The sequence below is a fragment of the Bombina bombina genome, chromosome 4 (genome assembly GCF_027579735.1).
Source record: "Bombina bombina isolate aBomBom1 chromosome 4, aBomBom1.pri, whole genome shotgun sequence".
In the NCBI taxonomy this organism is placed as follows: Eukaryota; Metazoa; Chordata; class Amphibia; order Anura; family Bombinatoridae; genus Bombina; species Bombina bombina.
In genome coordinates, this window is record NC_069502.1 from 966,596,295 (window position 1) to 966,617,879 (window position 21,585).

Below are 21,585 nucleotides of genomic sequence, written 5' to 3' on the forward strand. Positions count from 1 at the left end.
GAAGCAATAATAAAAAATGTCAAATTGCCTTTTACATATGCGCACACACGGGAAAGGAGGGTAGAGTGGGAGGTTCTTTCTGTTAAATGCATTCAAAGACCTCCCCTTATCTCCATGGCTCTTGGTCTCTTCCTTGTCAGTTGCTACTTCCCACCCCTAAGGTTGTCTGCGCGGGAAGACATCCTGCTAGAGCGGTGAGTGGTTCTTCTCTGTGTGTGTATAAATGAAGTATGGGTTAAAGTGACTATATAGTAATGGTAGGCAGCTTGCTCACGTACATTATGCTGACGTACTCCAGGGTCCTCTGCAGTACTTCAGCACAATGTACACGAGCAAGCTGCCTACCATAACAATATAGAGCACTGCACAATTTTTCTGGACGCTATTGATGCCCCAAAAACTGACTTTACCAATTAGTAGAGAACATACCATCTCAATGCACCCAGTCAAATCTGCTAGCGCGGCACTGACAGTCGTGCTAGTAGTTGAAAGGCAGCAGGGCAGAAAGGGGAAAAAGTGTTTTTAACATGCTCCTTATGTCAAAGCGCCATAAGTTGAAGGGTGGGCAGCATTAAATATACTTAGTTAATCGTGACCCCACATATGCTGAAGTAAAAAAAAAGCTCAATTTTTTATATATATATATATATATATATATATATATATATATATATATAAATTCCCCTTAGGGAAACATAAGTCAAGACGGTACATACAGTATAACAAAGATAGTATCCCTGATTTTTTCTACCTGGTGATAGAAAAATATTTTCTAAAGTTAAAGCCTTTTTATTAATGCTCAAGTCCCAAAGTAGTAAGCAGCTTGCAAAGCATTCAAATTGGGACCTCTGTCTGCAATGCTTTGTGAGATTACAATAACACTATTTATATTGCCTTTTTAAATAAGATATATACACACTACATGCAGATATGCACGGGCGACTAAAGTTTCTTGCGGGCTGGTAAGTTTGTGATTTACTCGCCCGGTGGGCGAGGGAAGTTTTTGGGTATTCATAGGCCCTGTGTCTAGGATTTAATTAGTGTTTGAAACCAGGTTGAGATACATTAATAAATGCTTTTGGGTAATTTCTTCTTAACTTCAAGAAAGTCAGTATCAGTTTAATCGTATTGTATATTTCCATCAGGGTTAACACTATTTTACAACAACACATTATAAATGTAATTGTTATAAAAAATGTAACTGCAGTAAATATCTAAAAAGTACATATGTATTTTTAGTTTTCAAGAACCTTTGAAAAATATACCTCAAAATCAACCAGGGCACATTTACAGTAAAACATTTTTAAGAATAACAAAAACGTGCTGCACTTTATTTTTCATACGTACAGGAAGCCTGTCTTCTTTGTCCAGGTGTTTTCGGGTTTTACGCTTGGTCTTCTTCCCTTTTACGCCGTTGCTTCGAGCACTCTGACCATCTTCACTTGCTGAAAAAGAAAAAGGACCTTTAATGGTGTGTGTATATTTTTAACACAGTTCCTTACAAACCTTTGCCAAAAAACAAGCCAATTTTACAATGTATTTTAATGGCAAATAATCCCTGCATAAGCATTGCACACACCTAAACTGAATACAATACGCTTATAAAGTATACAAAGCAAGAAAGGCACCCGTTACAATGTCTTACAGATTTCCATGCAAAAAAATAAACTCAATTGGTCTGTGGCTACTTTTTAAGAACTATTCTAATTTATTGGACCATTGCCATTTGATTTAGTTAAGCCAACTAAATTATGAATAAAATATATTAGGTAAATATGATTTTCCATCCTTTGGATGGGGAATAAAGAATATAAAAATATAAGGAATAAACATTCCACATATCTACACAGAAGCAAAACCTGCATATGAACGTAAAACATGGAAGCTAATTGATTTAATATTGATGATGACGATTGCCTATTGTGTTTGAAAGCAGTTTTTTTCCATTTAACCAATAACTTCAGTTCATGGTGTGTGCAATTATCAATTTCACATCATTGAGCTATTTATTATTAACATTTTTTCAAGCCTCAAAAACATATTTGTAACTGAACACTCTGATTATTGTATTTAAAGGGACTTAAAAATAAAATGCTCCAATTTTGTGTTAGAGCATTTTGTTATTGTATTATTGTTTGCAAAGGGGTGAAACACATAGATAAATACAGCTCCATAGCAGCAATGCACTACTGGGCCATAGCTAACAAAACGTGGTGAGCCAATGACAAGAGGTATATGTGCATAGCCACCAATTAGCAACTAGCTCTGACTAGTGCATTGCAGCTCCTAAATATACCTGGGTATGCTATTAAACAATAACATACCAACAGAACTAAGTAGAATATCAAACGGCTAGATTACCAGTTTTGCGTTAGAGGCTGTGCGGTGCTAACGAGCATTACGGGTTTTTACAAACCCAGCGTTAACCGCAAAAAAATGAGTGTAGAGCAAAATTTTGCTCCACATCTCACCTCAATACCAGCGCTGCTTACGTTAGCGGTGAGCTGGTTGTAACATGCTCGTGCACGATTTCTCCATAGGAATCAATGGGGGAGAGCCGGCTGAAAAAAAACCTGCAAAAAAGCAGCGTTTAGCTCCTAACGCAGCCCCATTGATTCCTATGGGGAAATAAAAGTTATATCTACACCTAACACCCTAACATGAACCCTGAGGCTAAACACCCCTAATCTTACACTTATTAACCCCTAATTTGCCGCTCCGGACACCGCCGCCACCTACATTATATGTATGAACCCCTAATCTGCTGCCCCCAACATCGCCGAAACCTACATTATATTTATTAAACCCTAATCTGCCCCCCCCCAATGTCGCCCGCAACCTAACTACATTTATTAACCCCTAATCTGCCGCCCCAACGTCGCCACCACTATACAGTTGCAAGAAAAAGTATGTGAACCCTTTGGAATGATATGGATTTCTGCACAAATTGGTCATAAAATGTGATCTGATCATCATCTAAGTCACAACAATAGACAATCACAGTCTGCTTAAAGGGACATTATACACTCATTTTTTCTTTGCATAAATGTTTTGTAGATGATCTATTTATATAGCCCATAAAGTTTTTAAAAAATATAACTGTATAGTTTTGCTTATTTTTTAATAACATTGCTCTGATTTTCAGACTCCTAACCAAGCCCCAAAGCTTTATGTGAATACTGTCAGCTACCTTCTCCAGCTTGCTCCTGTTTGTGTAAAGGGTCTTTTTATATGCAAAAGAAGGGGGAGGGGGAGTGTCTTATTTGCCACTTGCAGTGGGCTTTCCAGCTACCTTTTCAACAGAGCCAAACTGACAACTTCTAAGTAAGTTTTTAAACAGTTTTATACTGGATTTTTATATCAGTATCTGTGCATCTTATTATTTATAGTAGTGTCTATTACATGCAGTTATATGAAAATGAGTGTATACTGTCCCTTTAAACTAATAACCCACAAAGAATGAAATGTTGCCATGTTTTTATTGAACACACCATGTAAACATTCACAGTGCAGGTGGAAAAAGTATGTGAACCCTTGGATTTAATAACTGGTTGAACCTCCTTTTGCAGCAATAACTTCAACCAAACGTTTCCTGTAGTTGCAGATCAGGTGTGCACAACGGCTCAGGAGTAATTCTTGACCATTCCTCTTTACAGAACTGTTTCAGTTCAGCAATATTCTTGGGATGTCTGGTGTGAATCGCTTTCTTGATGGTCATGCCACAGCATCTCAATCGGGTTGAGGTCAGGATTCTAACTGGGCCACTTCAGAAGGCGTATTTTCTTCTGTTTAAGCCATTCTGTTGTTGATTTACTTCTATGCTTTGGGTCATTGTCCTGTTGCAACACCCATCTTCTGTTGAGCTTCAGCTGGTAGACAGATGGCCTTAAGTTCTCCTGCAAAATGTCTTGATAAACTTGGGAATTTCATTTTTCCTTCGATGATAGCAATCCGTCCAGGCCCTGACACAGCAAAGCAGCCCCAAACCATGATGCCCCCACCACCATACTTCACAGTTGGGATGAGGTTTTGATGTTGGTGTGCTGTGCCTCTTTTTTTGCCACACATAGTGTTGTGTGTTTCTTCCAAACAACTCAACTTTGGTTTTATCTGTCCACAGAATATTTTGCCAGTACTGCTGTGGAACATCCAGGTGCTCTTGTGCAAACTGTAACGTGCAGCAATGTTTTGTTTGGACAGCAGTGGCTTCCTCTGTGGTATCCTCCCATGAAATCCGTTCTTGTTTAGTGTTTTACGTATTGTAGATTCGCTAACAGGGATGTTAGCATTTGCAAGTGACTTTTGTAAGTCTTTAGCTGACACTCTAGGATTCTTCTTCACCTCACTGAGCAGTCTGCGCTGTGCTCTTGCAGTCATCTTTACAGGACGGCCACTTCTAGGGAGAGTAGCAGCAGTGCGGAACTTTCTCTATTTATAGACAATTTGTCTTACCGTGGACTGATGAACAGCAAGGCTTTTGGAGATACTTTTATAACCCTTTCCAGCTTTATGCAAGTCAACAATTCTTAATCGTAGGTCTTCTGAGAGCTCTTTTGTGCGAGGCATCATTCACATCAGGCAATGCTTCTTGTGAAAAGCAAACCCAGAACTGGTGTGTGTTTTTTATAGGGCAGTGCAGCTGTAACCAACACCTCCAATCTCATCTCATTGATTGGACTCCAGTTGGCTGACATCTCACTCCAATTAGCTCTTGGAGATGTCATTAGTCTAGGGGTTCACATACTTTTTCCACCTGCACTGTGAATGTTTACATGGTGTGTTCAATAAAAACATGGCAACATTTCATTCTTTGTGTGTTATTAGTTTAAGCAGACTGTGATTGTCTATTGTTGTAACTTAGATGATGATCAGATCACATGTTATGACCAATTTATGCAGAAATCCATATCATTCCAAAGGGTTCACATACTTTTTCTTGCAACTGTAATAAAGTTATTAACCCCTAAACTAAGTCTAACCCTAACCCCCCCCTAACTTAAATATAATTTTAATAAATCTAAATAAAATTACTACAATTAACTAAATAATTCCTATTTAAAACTAAATACTTACCTATAAAATAAATCCTTAGCTAGCTACAATATAACTAATAGTTACATTGTAGCTAGCTTAGGGTTTATTTTTTATTTTACAGGCAACTTTGTATTTATTTTAACTATGTACAATAGTTATTAAATAGTTATTAACTATTTAATAACTACCTAGTTAAAATAAAGACAAATTTACCTGTAAAATAAAAACCTAACCTAAGTTACAATTACACCTAACACTACACTACAATTAAATTAATTACAATTAAATAAAATAATCTAAAGTATAAAAAATAACAAACACTAAATTACAGAAAATAATAAACAAATTACAAGATTTTTAAACTAATTACACCTAATCTAATCCCCCTAACAAAATAAAAAAAGCCCCCCAAAATAAAAAGCCCTACCCCTACACTAAAATTACAAATAGCCCTTAAAAGGGCCTTTTTGTGGGTGACGGGAGCCGGCCGGAGACCAGCATGGCCGCTTATAAGTGATGCTCCGTGTAGCTGAAACCTTGCATAATACGGCACATATATCAGAGGGCTCAAAGTGACACATAAAGGAGACAATTAGAGACAGTAAGGCACCAGCTGTCATATATGTGAGAGATAGGAGTTCAGGGGCTCAGTAGCCATTTTCGGAGACTAAATAGACCAAGGAGGTACACATCACGCATCATGCCCGGAGGCACACAATAAAGGAAAATAGTGATCCATGCAATCTGACTGAGATCCAGCTAAGAGGTTGACAATTATACAGAGCCTGGCTGGGGCAATTGAAAAGGAATCATCTCCTGACACGTGAGTCCTTACCAGGTCCTTTGCGTCCTTTAGGTGCAGCTGCATAGGGCTCCCCTGCTGAGTTACTTACTACGCACAAAGAAGCCACATAAGCGGCAGGGGATAGTGAGCAGTTTAAAATAAAGCCAAATGATTATGGAAAGATTTCCAGGATGGTGATGAGAACTGCATAAAAACAAAATTTATGCTTACCTGATAAATTTATTTCTCTTGTGGTGTATCCAGTCCACGGGTTCATCCATTACTTGTGGGATATTCTCCTTCCCATCAGGAAGCTGCAAGAGGACACCCACAGCAGAGCTGTCTATATAGCTCCTCCCCTAACTGCCACCCCCAGTCATTCGACCGAAGACAAGCAAGAAAAAAAGGAGAAACTATAGGGTGCAGTGGTGACTGTAGTTTAAAAAAAAAACTAAAAAAAAAAAACACCTGCCTTAAAATGACAGGGCGGGCCGTGGACTGGATACACCATAAGAGAAATAAATTTATCAGGTAAGCATAAATTTTGTTTTCTCTTGTAAAGGTGTATCCAGTCCATGGGTTCATCCATTACTTGTGGGATACCAATACCAAAGCTTTAGGACACGGATGAAGGGAGGGACAAGGCAGAAACTTAAACGGAAGGCACCACTGCCTGTAAGACCTTTCTCCCAAAATAGCCTCCGAAGAAGCAAAAGTATCAAATTTTATAGAATTTAGAAAAGGTATGAAGCGAAGACCAAGTCGCCGCCTTACAAATCTGTTCAACAGAGGCCTCATGTTTAAAAGCCCATGTGGAAGCTACTGCTCTAGTAGAATGAGCTGTAATTCTTTCATGGGGGCTGCTGGCCAGCAGTCTCATAAGCTAAGCGTATTATACTTCTTAGCCAAAAAGAAAGAGAAGTTGCCGAAGCCTTTTGGCCTCTCCTCTGTCCAGAGTAGACAACAAACAAAGCAGATGTTTGATGAAAATCCTTCGTAGATTGTAAATAAAACTTTAAAGCACGAACCACATCAAGATGTGTAATAGACGTTCCTTCTTTGAAGAAGGATTAGGACATAGTGAAGGAACAACAATCTCCTGATTGATATTCTTATTAGATACCACCTTAGGAAGAAACCCAGGTTTCGTACGTAACACTACCTTATCTGCATGGAAAATCAGATAAGGGGAATCACATTGTAAAGCAGATAACTCCAAAACTCTTCGAGCCGAGGAGATAGCTACTAAAAACAGAACTTTCCAAGATAAAAGCTTAATATCTATGGAATGCAAAGGTTCAAACGGAACCCCTTGAAGAACTTTAAGAACTAAATTTAAACTCCATGGCGGAGCAACAGGTTTAAACACAGGCTTGATTCTAACTAAAGCCTGACAAAACGCGCTGAAACGTCTGGAACCTCAGCCAGACGTTTGTGCAAAAGAATAGACAGAGCAGAAATCTGTCCCTTTAAGGAACTAGCTGACAAACCCTTCTCCAATCCTTCTTGGAGAAAAGATAATATCCTAGGAATCCTGACCTTACTCCATGAGTAACCCTTGGATTCACACCAATGAAGATATTTACACCATATCTTATGATAGATTTTCCTGGTGACAGGCTTTCGAGCCTGAATTAAGGTATCAATGACCGATTCGGAAAAACCACGCTTTGATAGAATCAAGCGTTCAATCTCCAAGCAGTCAGACGTAGAGAAATTAGATTTGGATGTTTGAAGGGACCTTGAAGTAGAAGGTCCTGCTTTAGCGGCAGAGGTCCATGGTGGAAAGGATTACATGTCCACCAGATCTGCATACCAAGTCCTGCGTGGCCACGCAGGGGCTATCAAGATCACCAAAGCTCTCTCATGCCTTGATCTTGGCAATCAGACGAGGGAGCAGAGGAAACGGTGGAAACACATAAGCCAGGCTGAAGGATCAGGGCGCTGCTAGAGCATCTATCAGCGCTGCCTTGGGAACCCTGGACCTGGACCCGTAACAAGGAAGCTTGGCGTTCTGATGAGATGCCATGAGATCCAGTTATCCAGTTCTGGTTTGCCCCAAAGCTGGATCAACTGGGCAAATACCTCCGGATGGAGCTCCCACTCCCCCGGATGAAAAGTCTGCTGACTTAGAAAATCCGCCTCCCAGTTCTCTACTCCTGGGATATGGATAGCTGAGAGATGGCAAGAGTGAACCTCTGCCCATAGAATTATCTTTGAAACCTCCAACATTGCCAGGGGGCTCCTTGTTCCCCCCCTGATGGTTGATATAGGCTACAGTCGTGATGTTGTCCGACTGAAATCTAATGAACCTGACCGCAGCTAGCTGAGGCCAAGCCTGAAGAGCATTGAATATCGCTCTTAGTTCCAGAATGTTTATCGGAAGGAGGGCTTCCTCCTGAGTCCACGAACCCTGAGCCTTCAGGGAGTTCCAGACTGCACCCCATCCCAGAAGGCTGGCATCTGTCGTTACTATAGTCCATTCTGGCCTGCGGAAACTCATTCCCTTGGACAGATGGACCCGAGATAGCCACCAGAGAAGAGAATCCCTGGTCTCTTGATCCAGATTTAGTAGAGAGGACAAATCTGTGTAATCCCCATTCCACTGATTGACCATGCAAAGTTGCAGTGGTCTGAGATGTAGGCGGGCAAACGGAACTATGTCCATTGCCGCTACCATTAATCCGATTACCTCCATACACTGAGCCACTGACGGACGAGAAATGGAATAAAGAGCACGGCAGGAAGTTAGAAGTTTTGACAACCTGACCTCCGTCAGATAAATCTTCATTTCTATTGAATCTATCAGAGTTCCTAGGAAGGAAACTCTTGTGAGAGGTGAGAGAGAACTCTTTCCTTCGTTCACCTTCCACCCGTGAGACCTTAGGAATGCCAGAACAATGTCCGTATGGGACCTGGCGATTTGAAAAGTTGACGCCTGTATCAGGATGTCGTCTAGGTAAGGGGCTACTGCTATACCCCGCGGTCTTAGAACCGCCAGAAGGGACCCTAGAACCTTCGTAAAGATTCTTGGTGCCGTGGCTAACCCAAAGGGAAGAGCCACAAACTGGTAATGCCTGTCTAGGAAGGCGAACCTGAGAAACCGATGATGATCCCTGTGTATCGGAATATGTAGATAAGCATCCTTTAAATCCACGGTAGTCATATATTGACCCTCCTGGATCATAGGTAGGATGGTTCGAATAGTCTCAATCTTGAAGGATGGGACCCTGAGAAATTTGTTTAGGATCTTGAGATCCAAGACTGGTCTGAAAGTTCCCTCTTTCTTGGGAACTATAAACAGATTTGAATAGAAGCCCTGCCCCTGTTCCTCCTTTGGAACTGGGTGGATGACTCCCATAACTAGTAGGTCTTGAACGCAATGTAAGAATGCCTCTCTCTTTATCTGGTTTGCAGATAATTGTGAGAGATGAAATCTCCCCTTTGGAGATGAAGCTTTGAAATCCAGAAGATATCCCTGGGAAAACAATCTCCAGAGCCCAGGGATCCTGGACGTCTCTTGCCCAAGCCTGGGTGAAGAGAGAAAGTTTCCCCCCCCCACTAGATCCGGTCCCGGATCGGGGGCTTCTCCTTCATGCTGTCTTAGAGGCAGCAGCAGGCTTTTTGGCCTGTTTCTCCTTGTTCCAAGCCTGGTTAGGTCTCAGACTAGCTTGGACTGGGCAAAATTTCCCTCATGTTTTGTAGAAGAGGAAGATGAAGCTGCGCCACTCTTGAGGTTTCGAAAGGAACGAAAATTAGTCTGTTTTGGTCCTTAACTTGTTGGACATATCCTGGGGAAGGGCGTGGCCTTTTCCTCCAGTAATATCAGAAATGATCTCCTTCAGTCCAGGCCCAAATAGGGTCTGCCCTTTGAAGGGGATATTGAGAAGTTTAGACTTTGAAGTGACATCAGCTGACCAGGATTTAAGCCATAGCGCCTTACGTGCCTGAATGGCAAAACCTGAATTTTTAGCCGTTAGCTTGGTTAAATGAAAAACGGCGTCAAGAAATAAATGAATTGGCTAACTTAAGAGCTTTAAGCCTGTCAAGGATATCATCCAACGGGGTCTCTACCTGTAAAGCCTCCTCCAGAGACTCGAACCAGAAAGCCGCTGCAGCAGTGACTGGGGCAATGCATGCAAGAGGCTGGAGAATAAAACCTTGTTGTATAAAGATTTTCTTAAGGAAACCCTCTAATTTCTTATCCATAGGATCTAGGAAAGCACAACTGTCCTCGACAGGAATAGTTGTACGCTTAGCTAGGGTAGAGACTGCTCCCTCCACCTTAAGGACCGTCTGCCACAAGTCCCGTGTAGCGGCATCTATAGGAAACATTTTCTTAAAAGCAGGAGGTGGAGAGAACGGTACACCTGGTCTATCCCATTCCTTAGTAATAAATTCTGAAAACCTCTTAGGTATTGGAAAAACATCAGTGTAAACAGGCACTGCAAAGTATTTGTCCATTTTACACAATTTCTCTGGAACTACAATGGTGTCACAGTCATCCAGAGTCGCTAAAACCTCCCTGAGCAACACGCGGAGGTGTTCAAGCTTAAATTTAAATGCTGTCATTTTAGAGTCAGACTGAAGTAACGCCTTCCCTGAATCAGAGAAGTCACCCACAGATAGAAGCTCTCCTGCTTCAACTTCTGCACATTGTGAGGGTATATCAGACATAGCTATAAAGCGTCAGAGAGCTCTGTATTTGTTCTAGCCCCAGAGCTGTCTCGCTTTCCTTGTAACCCTGGCAGTTTGGGACAATACCTCATTGAGGGTATGATTCATAACTGCCGCCATGTCTTGTAAAGTAAACGCATTGGACGCGCTAGATGTACTTGGCGTCCCTTGAGCGGGAGTTATAGGTTCTGACACGTGGGGAGAGCTAGATGGCATAACCTCCCTTTTGTCAGTCTCAGAAACCTCAGGTGATAAATCTTTAAAAGCCATAATATGGTCTTTATAACTTATAGAAAGGTCAGTGCATTTGGTACACATTCTAAGAGGGGGTTCCACAATGGCTTCTAAACATAATGAACAAGGAGTTTCCTCTATGTCAGACATGTTTAACAGACTAGTAATGAGAACAGCAAGCTTGGAAAACACTTTAATAAATGTGAAAAATGCAATAATAAAAACGGTACTGTGCCTTTAAGAGAAAAAAAACTACCACATAAACTGCAAAACAGTGAAAAAAAAGTAGTAAACTCTACAAAATTTTTCTGTGTGTATAAGGGACTAAAGCAGCATTGCACCCACTTGCAATGGATGATTAACCCCTCAGGCCCAAAAACGAATTAGAAAAACTTAAAAACCTGTTAACAAACAGTCAAACACACTGCCACAGCCCTGCTGTGGCTCCTACCTGCCCTTAAAAAACGATTTTTGCAGGAACAAAACCCTCTATAGAAGTCCTATAAGCCAGAGGACTCCTTCAGGAAGCTGGATGTCTCAGGACTGAAAATGAAAATAGGCCCCTCCCACCATGCACTCAAAGTCAGAGGGCCTTAAAAAAGTACTCCTAGGAGTAATCTAACAAGCCATGTGGAAATTAAGCCCCAAATAAAGATTTATCACCCTCAGAGAAAAAACGTTTTTTATTTATAAATCATGCAAACGTTTTTACACTAAGTAATATAGGTTTTAACATGAATATTATCCCTTTTTGCAAGCATGATCCCAGTTGTTGTTAAATCACTGTATCAGGCTTACCTTAAATACAGGGAGTGCAGAATATTAGGCAAATGAGTATTTTGACCACATCATCCTCTTTTTGCATGTTGTCTTACTCCAAGCTGTATAGGCTTGAAAGCCTACTACCAATTAAGCATATTAGGTGATGTGCATCTCTGTAATGAGAAGGGGTGTGGTCTAATGACATCAACACCCTCTATTCAGGTGTGCATAATTATAGGCAACTTCCATTTTGCCAAAGGAAAGGGTCAAAAGAAGGACTTGACAGGCTCAGAAAAGTCAAAAATAGTGAGATATCTTGCAGAGGGATGCAGCACTCTTAAAATTGCAAAGCTTCTGAAGCGTGATCATCGAACAATCAAGCGTTTCATTCAAAATAGTCAACAGGGTCGCAAGAAAGCGCGTGGAAAAAACCAAGGCGCAAAATAACCTGCCCATGAACTGAGAAAAGTCAAGCGTGCAGCTGCCCAAGATGCCACTTGCCACCCAGTTTGGCCATATTTAAGAGCTGCAAACATCACTGGAGTGCCCAAAAGCACAAGGTGTGCAATACTCAGAGACATGGCCAAGGTAAGAAAGGCTGAAAGACGACCCACCACTGAACACGACACACAAGCTGAACGTCAAGACCTGGGCCAAGAATATCTCAAGACTGATTTTTCTAAGGTTTTATGGACTGATGAAATGAGAGTGAGTCTTGATGGGCCAGATGGATGGGCCCGTGGCTGGATTGGTAAAGGGCAGAGAGCTCCAGTCCGACTCAGACGCCAGCAAGGTGGAGGTGGAGTACTGGTTTGGGCTGGTATAATCAAAGATGAGCTTGTGGGGCCTTTTCGGGTTGAGGATGGAGTCAAGCTCAACTCCCAGTCCTACTGCCAGTTTCTGGAAGACACCTTCTTCAAGCAGTGGTACAGGAAGAAGTCTGCATCCTTCAAGAAAAACATGATTTTCCATGCAGGACAATGCTCCATCACACGCGTCACCAAGTACTCCACAGCGTGGCTGGCAAGAAAGGGTATAAAAGAAGAAAATCTAATGACATGTCCCTCCTTGTTCACCTGATCTGAACCCCATTGAGAACCTGTGGTCCATCATCAAATGTGAGATTTACAAGGAGGGAAAACAGTACACCTCTCTGAACAGTGTCTGGGAGGCTGTGGTTGCTGCTGAACGCAATGTTGATGTTGAACAGATCAAAACACTGACAGAATCCATGGATGGCAGGCTTTTGAGTGTCCTTGCAAAGAAAGGTGGCTATATTGGTCACTGATTTGTTTTTGTTTTGTTTTTGAATGTCAGAAATGTATATTTGTGAATGTTGAGATGTTATATTGGTTTCACTGGTAAAAATAAATAATTGAAATGGGTATATATTTGTTTTTTGTTAAGTTGCCTAATAATTATGCACAGTAATAGTCACCTGCACACACAGATATCCCCCTAAAATAGCTAAAACTAAAAAACAAACTAAAAATTACTTCCAAAAATATTCAGCTTTGATATTAATGAGTTTTTTGGGTTCATTGAGAACATGGTTGTTGTTCAATAATAATATTGAAAACAAAAAGAAAAAAAACTGGCACTACACTGTAGGTAAGTGAGATAAGAAATTTGTATTCCGGTGCTACCCCTTTAAATAAGATACATTTAAACACTAGAGGATAGACAGATTAGGGGTTTAGATAGCACTCACTCTCACTATCAAAGGTGACATTATAAAACAAACATGCTTTATTTAATTAAGTAAAAAGAAAAGGGGGATAAACCTCCCTAGAAATGGTTAAACTACCCACAACCTTAGAACCAAAAACAACTTTTAAAAGCAAATAAACCGCTAGTCACTCCTCTGTTTCCTGGCCGGGAACTGGAAACACCGGGCATCAGGTGGCTAGAGTGACAATGCGGGTATTAGACTCTACAGTTTTAAATAACAAACCGCGTTTCGGCTCCGTGAGCCTTTGTCATGTTTCACTTAGAGATTCTAAAATGAATCAAGCCGAGGCTTGTAGTGTGTGCGGCTTTTTATTTGAACCTTGTACTATTGCTATCCAATCCGGAGGGTGCTACAAGACAAGCCCTCATTATCTATCAATGGGGCGTTCAGGTATGCTCCACCCCACTGTTAAAGAAACTAGGATTGGATATTAGTTAGGTTTCTCTTCTAATGGTCCTGCACTATCTATTGGTGGAATTATATCAGAAAAGTAAAAGTCAATCACGCTCTTTCTCTTGCATTACTTAAAAGATGACATTTATTACCATCCTATAACGGTGAATTGAAGATATATATTATCAATGAAAATCGTTCAATTTGGAAATTAATCCAACACCGGATACAATCTCTTATAAAGTGTTATTATTTATCATTCATGGTAAGACATCAACCTACAAGTAAGATGCATATTAATTAGTATCCTAATTTCAAACCCTATTTGCTTATAGATAACAATTCCCTTAGAAGATAGTCTATAGCTCCCCATTATTGTGTTATTCACAGAGTGTATTTCATGGTTGCCATAAATATCGCACTTGTTAAAAAGGATTGTGTTTATATTTATATAAGCTTCTTAGGTTATACATGCACAAAATTCTTATACAAAGCTCCACTATGTATCTTACAATTATAAAATAATATGACTTTGGACAGTGGGTGATTACAGATATATGTGCAGTTTGAAAAACAAATATAATGATTCTATTGCATCTATATCACTAAGCAATCAGAGCATCTGAAGTCAGTGTGTGAGATGGTTAGGTTATAATGTAGGGTGGTGGGTCACATATGACATATAAAGGCCATTGACTTTCTTTAGCAAAAAGGATTAAACAGGACAAGAAAACGTATTATCGTCTCACTTTGGCCTTGTTTATTTATCATTTACAGAGCCCTTATTTTAGCTTGTCTATGGACTATTTGATATATGCCCCAATTCACCGTTACACATCCAATTATTACGGTGGCCAAATTATTCATTATTGGGAACCACGTATCACTCTAAAATAAAGTGATATTAATTGGAAATACAAAACACATACTGACAGGACAGCAATAGAGAAAGTAATCACTATTCAGATATATACCCAATAATTGTTTAAACTCATTCATGCCATTGGGTATGACAGTGTTCAAGATTGAAAACCCATTTGGTTTCCATCTTTAACAGTCTGTTTTCCGTATTCCCCCTCTTATTCCTGGTTTCAGTTTCTCTAATCCCCAGCATTTTAAAGCATTGGTTTTCCCACTATGATATTGAAGAAAGTGTTTTAGCTACACTCGTTATTTGTTTTTTATCTTCAATATCTTTGTGGGCTGTCCTTATATTGCTCAGATGTTCAGTTATACGTTTACCCAGACTGCGTGTAGTCATGCCAACGTAATATAAATTACAACTACAGGATATGCAGTAAATTACGTTGGTACTTTGACAATTGATGTGTTCTTTTATGGTCCACGTATAATTAAATCTGTCCACTATAGATTGTTTTTTTACCATATGCTGGCATACTTTACAATGCCCACAGCCTATAGAACCCTTGTAAGTTGGAGATTTCTTTGCATTCCTGTCATAGTGACTAGTTATAAGCTTGTCACTGATGTTACTTGCTCTCCTGTATGTTACTAACGGTCTCTCAGGTAGCAATGGTTTTAAAAGTGTGTCCTGGGTAAGGACATACCAATGTTTTCGTAAAATGCTGGTAATGTGATCACTTTTGTGGTGAAGAAAGTGGTAATAAACCTAAGAGGGGTATTAGATTCTTTTAATTTGGGAGTTAAAAGTTCCCCGTCTATCCTTCAGTAATACTCGATTGTAAGCTTTGGCTAGTAACTTTCTAGAATAACCCACGTTCCAATAATCTTTCTCTCAGATCTCTCGCAGCTATCTTAAAGTTCTCAATAGTACTGCAATTACGTCGTAGACGTATATATTCCCCCATTGGGAGCCCCCTAATAGTTGCTGGATGGTGATAACTATTAGCATCTAAAATATTATTAGTGGAGGTAGGCTTTCTGTATGCCGATGTTTCAATAGTATTATCGGTTTTATGAATATACAGGTCCAAAAATTCCACTTTTGTCTTATTTATGGTAGATGTGAGGTATAGTCCAAGGGATTGTCATTGAGAACTGTTATAAATTCAGTCAAAAGGTCTGGTGGTCCATTCCATACGAATAATATATCATCTATATATCTGGACAGTGGGAGACATATTGGGTCAGATGTTTAAGGTCTTCATGAAAACCACTGTTTCCTCCCACCAGCCCAGATATATATTAGCGTATGTCGGGGCACAGGATGTGCCCCATGGCGGTACCACATGTCTGTAAATAGAATTTATCGTCAAATACGAAAAAGTTGTGAGTGAGTACAAAACTTTAACATATCCAAAATAAATTCTTTAAACCTCTTGAGTCATATTTGTATTCTTGTTGAGATAGTGTGTGGTTGCTCTACAACCCCCACTCAGTTTTTATGCTAGTGTAGAGCGATTCCACATCACAAGTTACCAACAGAGCATTTGTATCAATCTGGAGATCATTGATTTTATTCAAAAGATGCATTGTATCCCCTCGTGTATGATGGTAGGGATTCTACAATGTATCTAAGCGAGCATCAATATATTTACTAGCTTTCTCAGTTAAGGAACCGATCCCTGAGACTATTGGTCTCCCTGGTGGTTTGATAGTATCCTTATGAATTTTAGGCAGTAAATATAGAGTGGCTATTTTGGGTTGTGTAATTTCTAGAAAGTTAAATTCTTTTTGATCTATAGTACCACATGCTAGAGCTGATTTGATCAGTTTATTGTAACTATTAAGGAACATATCCATAGGATTACCAAAGTAGAATTCTGTAATTCAGAGGATTATTTAGTTGGCGTAGTGCCTCCTCTCTGTACATATTGTCAGGCCAAATTACAATATTCCCCCCTTTATCACTACTTTTAATCTGGAACATGTTTTAGTTCAGATAGTTGTTTTAGTGCCATGTTCTCTTCTTTACTTAGATTAAAACCGGAAGTTTCAGTGCTTCCCTTGATATTAAGAATATCCTGGCATACTAAGTTCAGAAATGTGAGTGCACTATGTGAAGTACTGTTCGGGGGTACAAATTTGGACTTTGTTTTCAATATGTTGCGCCAACTAGTGTTTTCACTACTACTTATGGAGCTGCTAGTTTCTTCTAATTAATGCAATCAATTCATTAATAGCTGCTTGGTCTGTAGAGTTCAAATTCTCTGAATAAGAGTTACTGAAGTATTTTTTTAAAAGAATCTTACGCGTGAATAAGTGTAAATCTTTTATTGCCTCAAATTTATTAAATTGTGGTGTGGGTATAAAGGATAGGCCTTTTTTGAGGACAGATATTTGTTCAGGGGTAAGAATTACATCTGAGAGATTAATAATGTTTAATTCCTGAGTATTCATTTCTTGGTGTACTGGGGTTTGTAATTGAACCTCACTTGTTTCCTTGTTCTGGGTTTTATTTTTTGCGCCCCCTTCTTGTTCTACGCCTAAAGGGATATCTGAATTATTGACTTTATGTGGCTTTAATTCTGTTTGTGTTTCTTAATATGGTTTTGGGCCTTAATTCATCCTCAGAGATTTCAGCTTCCGTGCTGTCACCTTCTCTGTCTGACATCTCTGTATCTGAATTAACAATTTTATTTTGCCCCCCATGAATAAATTGTATCAGAGGAATAATCTTTAAGGTCCCTGTCCTATTTTGCGTTCTTTGCGCTCTGATATAAAGCGTGCAATTTCTCAACTTCCCCTTTAATTTTCTTATAAGATTTTTGAAAATCCTCATTTAACTCATATTGTTTAAGATCTTTACATAAAGTCGTGATATCCTCATTAATTTCAGTTAATTTGTCTAATTCATGTTCAGTAAGATATCCCATAAGTTTAAGGGAGCACTCAGTAAGTGCCATTTCCCATTTTATTTTAAATTCAGGTTTGAAATCTTGGAAAGAAGGAAACATTTTTAAACGTAATCCTCTTGGAATGACATTGTTCTCCTTATAAAAATTATACATTCCCAATATTCCATTGTTTTTTAATTTGTTTCCTTCTTATTTTTTTAAGCTGTTTCAAAGATTCAAACCACTCAAAATTCTTATTACTCTCATTGGTGTTTTTATTTTGTAATTCTGCTGTTAAATTAGTAATATCATTCGTCCACTGGAGCATTTCTGCCCCTAAATCAAAGAGGCCATATTTAAACGTTAAGTGTGTGCTCTAGTTTTAAAGAAAATATGAGTATAATTCTCACATCAATTATAATACTATTGAAAACAAAAAGAAAAAAACTGGCACTACACTGTAGGTAAGTGAGATAAGAAATTTGTATTCCGGTGCTACCCCTTTAAATAAGATACATTTAAACACTAGAGGATAGACAGATTAGGGTTTAGAATAGCACTCACTCTCACTATCAAAGGTGACATTATAAAACAAACATGCTTTATTTAATTAAGTAAAAAAGAAAAGGGGGATAAACCTCCCTAGAAATGGTTAAAACTACCCACAACCTTAGAACAAAAACAACTTTTAAAAGCAAATAAACCGCTAGTCACTCCTCTGTTTCCTGGCCGGGAACTGGAAACACCGGCATCAGGTGGCTAGAGTGACAATGCGGTATTAGACTCTACAGTTTAAATAACAAACGCGTTTCGGCTCCGTGAGCCTTTGTCAATGTTTCACTTAGAGATTCTAAATGAATAAGCCGAGGCTGTAGTGTGCGCGGCTTTTTATTTGAACCTCTTGTACTATGCTATCCAATCCGGAGGGTGCTACAAGACAACGCCTCATTATCTATCAATGGGCGTTCAGGTATGCTTTCCACCCACTGTTTAAAAGAACTAGGATTGGATATTAGTTAGGTTCTCTTCTAATGGTCTGCACTATTATTGGTGGATTATATCAGAAAAGTAAAAGTCAATCACGCTCTTTCTCTTGCATTACTTAAAAGATGACATTTATTACCATCCTATAACGGTGAATTGAAGATATATATTATCAATGAAAAATCGTTCATTCATAGAATCATTATATTTGTTTTTTCAAAACTGCACATATATCTGTAATCACCCACTGTCCAAAGTCATATTATTTTATAATTGTAAGATACATAGTGGAGCTTTGTATAAGAATTTTGTGCATGTATAACCCTAAGAAGCTTATATAAATATAAACACAATCCTTTTTAACAAGTGCGATATTTATGGCAACATGAATACACTCTGTGAATAACACAATAATGGGGAGCTATAGACTATCTTCTAAGGAATTGTTATCTATAAGCAAATAGGGATTGAAATTAGGATTCTAATTAATATGCATCTTACTTGTAGGTTGATGTCTTACCATGAATGATAAATAATAACACTTTATAAGAGATTTTATCCGTGTGTTGGATTAATTTCCAAATTGAACGATTTTTCATTGATAATATATATCTTCAATTCACCGTTATAGGATGGTAATAAATGTCATCTTTTAAGTAATGCAAGAGAAAGAGCGTGATTGACTTTTACTTTTCTGATATAATCACCAATAATAGTGCAGACCATTAGAAGAGAACCTAACTAATATCCAATCCTAGTTCTTTTAACAGTGGGTGGAAGCCATACCTGAACGCCATTGATAGATAATGAGGCGTTGTCTTGTAGCACCCTCCGGATTGGATAGCAATAGTACAAGGTTCAAATAAAAAGCCGCGCACACTACAGCCTCGGCTTATTCATTTTAGAATCTCTAAGTGAAACATTGACAAAGGCTCACGGAGCCGAAACGCGTTTGTTATTTAAACTGTAGAGTCTAATACCGCATTGTCACTCTAGCCCACCTGATGCCGGTGTTTCCAGTTCCGGCCAGGAAACAGAGGAGTGACTAGCGGTTTATTTGCTTTTAAAAGTTGTTTTTTGGTTCTAAGGTTGTGGGTAGTTTAACCATTTCTAGGGAGGTTTATCCCCCCTTTTCTTTTTTACTTAATTAAATAAAGCATGTTTGTTTTATAATGTCACCTTTGATAGTGTAGAGTGAGTGCTATCTAACCCCTAATCTGTCTATCCTCTAGTGTTTAAATGTTGTTCAATAATAAAATTAATCCTCAAAAATACAACTTGCCTAATAATTTATGCACTCCCTGTATACCAGGCACTGTCAGCATTTTCTAGACCTTATCATTCTCTCTAGAAAAAATATACTGAACATACCTCAAAGCAGGCAAATCTGCAGACCGTCCCCCCCAACTGAAGTTTTCTTTCCATACTCATTCAGTTATGTGTGAGAACAGCAATGGACCTTAGTTACAAACCCCGCTAAGATCATCAAACCTCCAGGCAGAAGTCTTCTTCCAATTTCTGCCTGAGAGTAAAAAACAGTAACAACGCTCGGTAACCGTTTTAAAAATAACAAAACGTTTGATTGAAGGTAAAAACTACACTAAGTCACCACATCTCTCTTGATACTTCCTTTCTTGTCGAGAGCTGCAAGAGAATGACTGGGGGTGAGCAGTTAGGGGAGGAGCTATATAGACAGCTCTGCTGTGGGTGTCCTCTTGCAGCTTCTGTTGGGAAGGAGAATATTCCACAAGTAATGGATGAACCCCCGTGGACTGGATACACCTTTACAAGAGAAATATATAACATCATAAGGTAGCCATTGTCTACACTGATCAAGCACCCAGGCACTGCTATAACCACCAACCCGCAAGCTATCTCTGGAGTTAGGTATTGAATGAACCTATATCACAGGGCGCATTGACACAATCTCAACAAAATACCTAAAGACACACAGAAAATCTTTTATGATTAAATTAGTGAACTGGGACACACCAACATAAGGAAAGCCTGATATAGCTGATCACACACACAGAGCACCAGTCCTCTTTCTCTTTGACACAGAACTGTGAGAAAATATACTACAATGGCGTCAAGAAGACAGACAAAGACGGATTGACAGATCCTTCATATGGATCAGGGACGCCTACAGCTCTGACAGTCACTTGTCCTCATTTTGCAATAATCCTTTATCCCCTGACAAAGCTACATGGGGATGGGATCCCTAACTGTTACTCCGCTATGGAAGCGGAAAAGAGTTGGTGTTCTTGACCTGGGAAGTGTTTTGACTCAGCTTGCATGGCAGCCCAGAGAGGTTAGAGTAAAGGGACGGACTACCGCTTCTATTTCAGAACCCAGGATCTACTCTGGGACTTGGTAGCTGTAAATGTGTAACATTGGAGGGAAGGCGTGGGTTAAAATTAACGGAGCTCATCACATACTCAATTGTTTTACATAGCAGAGAAAGGCACGCATGCTAAATTGTGACATAACACTACAAACATAAGCCCATCTACAGAACATATGCATGTATGATTGCTCTGCAGCATGTCATCGAGTATATATGATATCATAACGGTGACTTTCACATAAGAATCCACTCCTTGAGTATTTTATGAAGACTAAACTGTCTGATTTTTTTTTTTTGGTAAATAATCTGCTCGGTTGTTCTAATGGCTAGCTGATCGCTATTCTTGGGCGATACCGCGTGCATAGTACTAGAGATTTCATATACTATGTGAGACTGCATGGACATTTTCATTTATATACAATCCTATTATATGCTTCTAGTAAGGCTACTTGACTTTATGGGTTAGCCCATTTTTTTTGATAGTACCTACACCTCTTAATTTTAGTGATGTTGCATATTTTATATTACTTTCATTTTATTTCAATATGCTGTGATTTAAGTACTCAGGCTACCCACTATTGGTTCACACTAAGTTACACACTGTCATTTTCAATAGACTCTATTTTGCGGCAACATGCATAATCTGCACCCTCTTTAGCTCCCTGTATAATTCAAAATTTCCACCGCTTGTAGCTGAGGGTTAGGTGTATTAATTTGTGACCATACCATTAGTTGTGTCCTATATCCCTACAAAAGATTTATCAGCCATATATGAGTACGATTATTGTTGGCTATATGTCCTAGTGTTAAATTACAATAAATGGTGAGTATAAAGCCATATATACTTAACAGCTCATTTATGTGCAGATACCTACTTCTG

At 39.2% G+C, this 21,585-nt stretch overlaps 1 protein-coding gene across 1 annotated transcript in view; it reads right to left on the reverse strand.

Moving 5' to 3' along the window:
- The window catches only part of DZANK1 (double zinc ribbon and ankyrin repeat domains 1), a 230,236-nt gene that overhangs the window by 65,611 nt on the left and 143,040 nt on the right, over nucleotides 1–21,585 (reverse strand). The window contains exon 12 of the mRNA XM_053711996.1: nucleotides 1,348–1,445. Within this exon, the coding sequence (XP_053567971.1) occupies nucleotides 1,348–1,445 (98 nt within the window). The remainder of the gene's footprint in view (nucleotides 1–1,347; nucleotides 1,446–21,585) is intronic.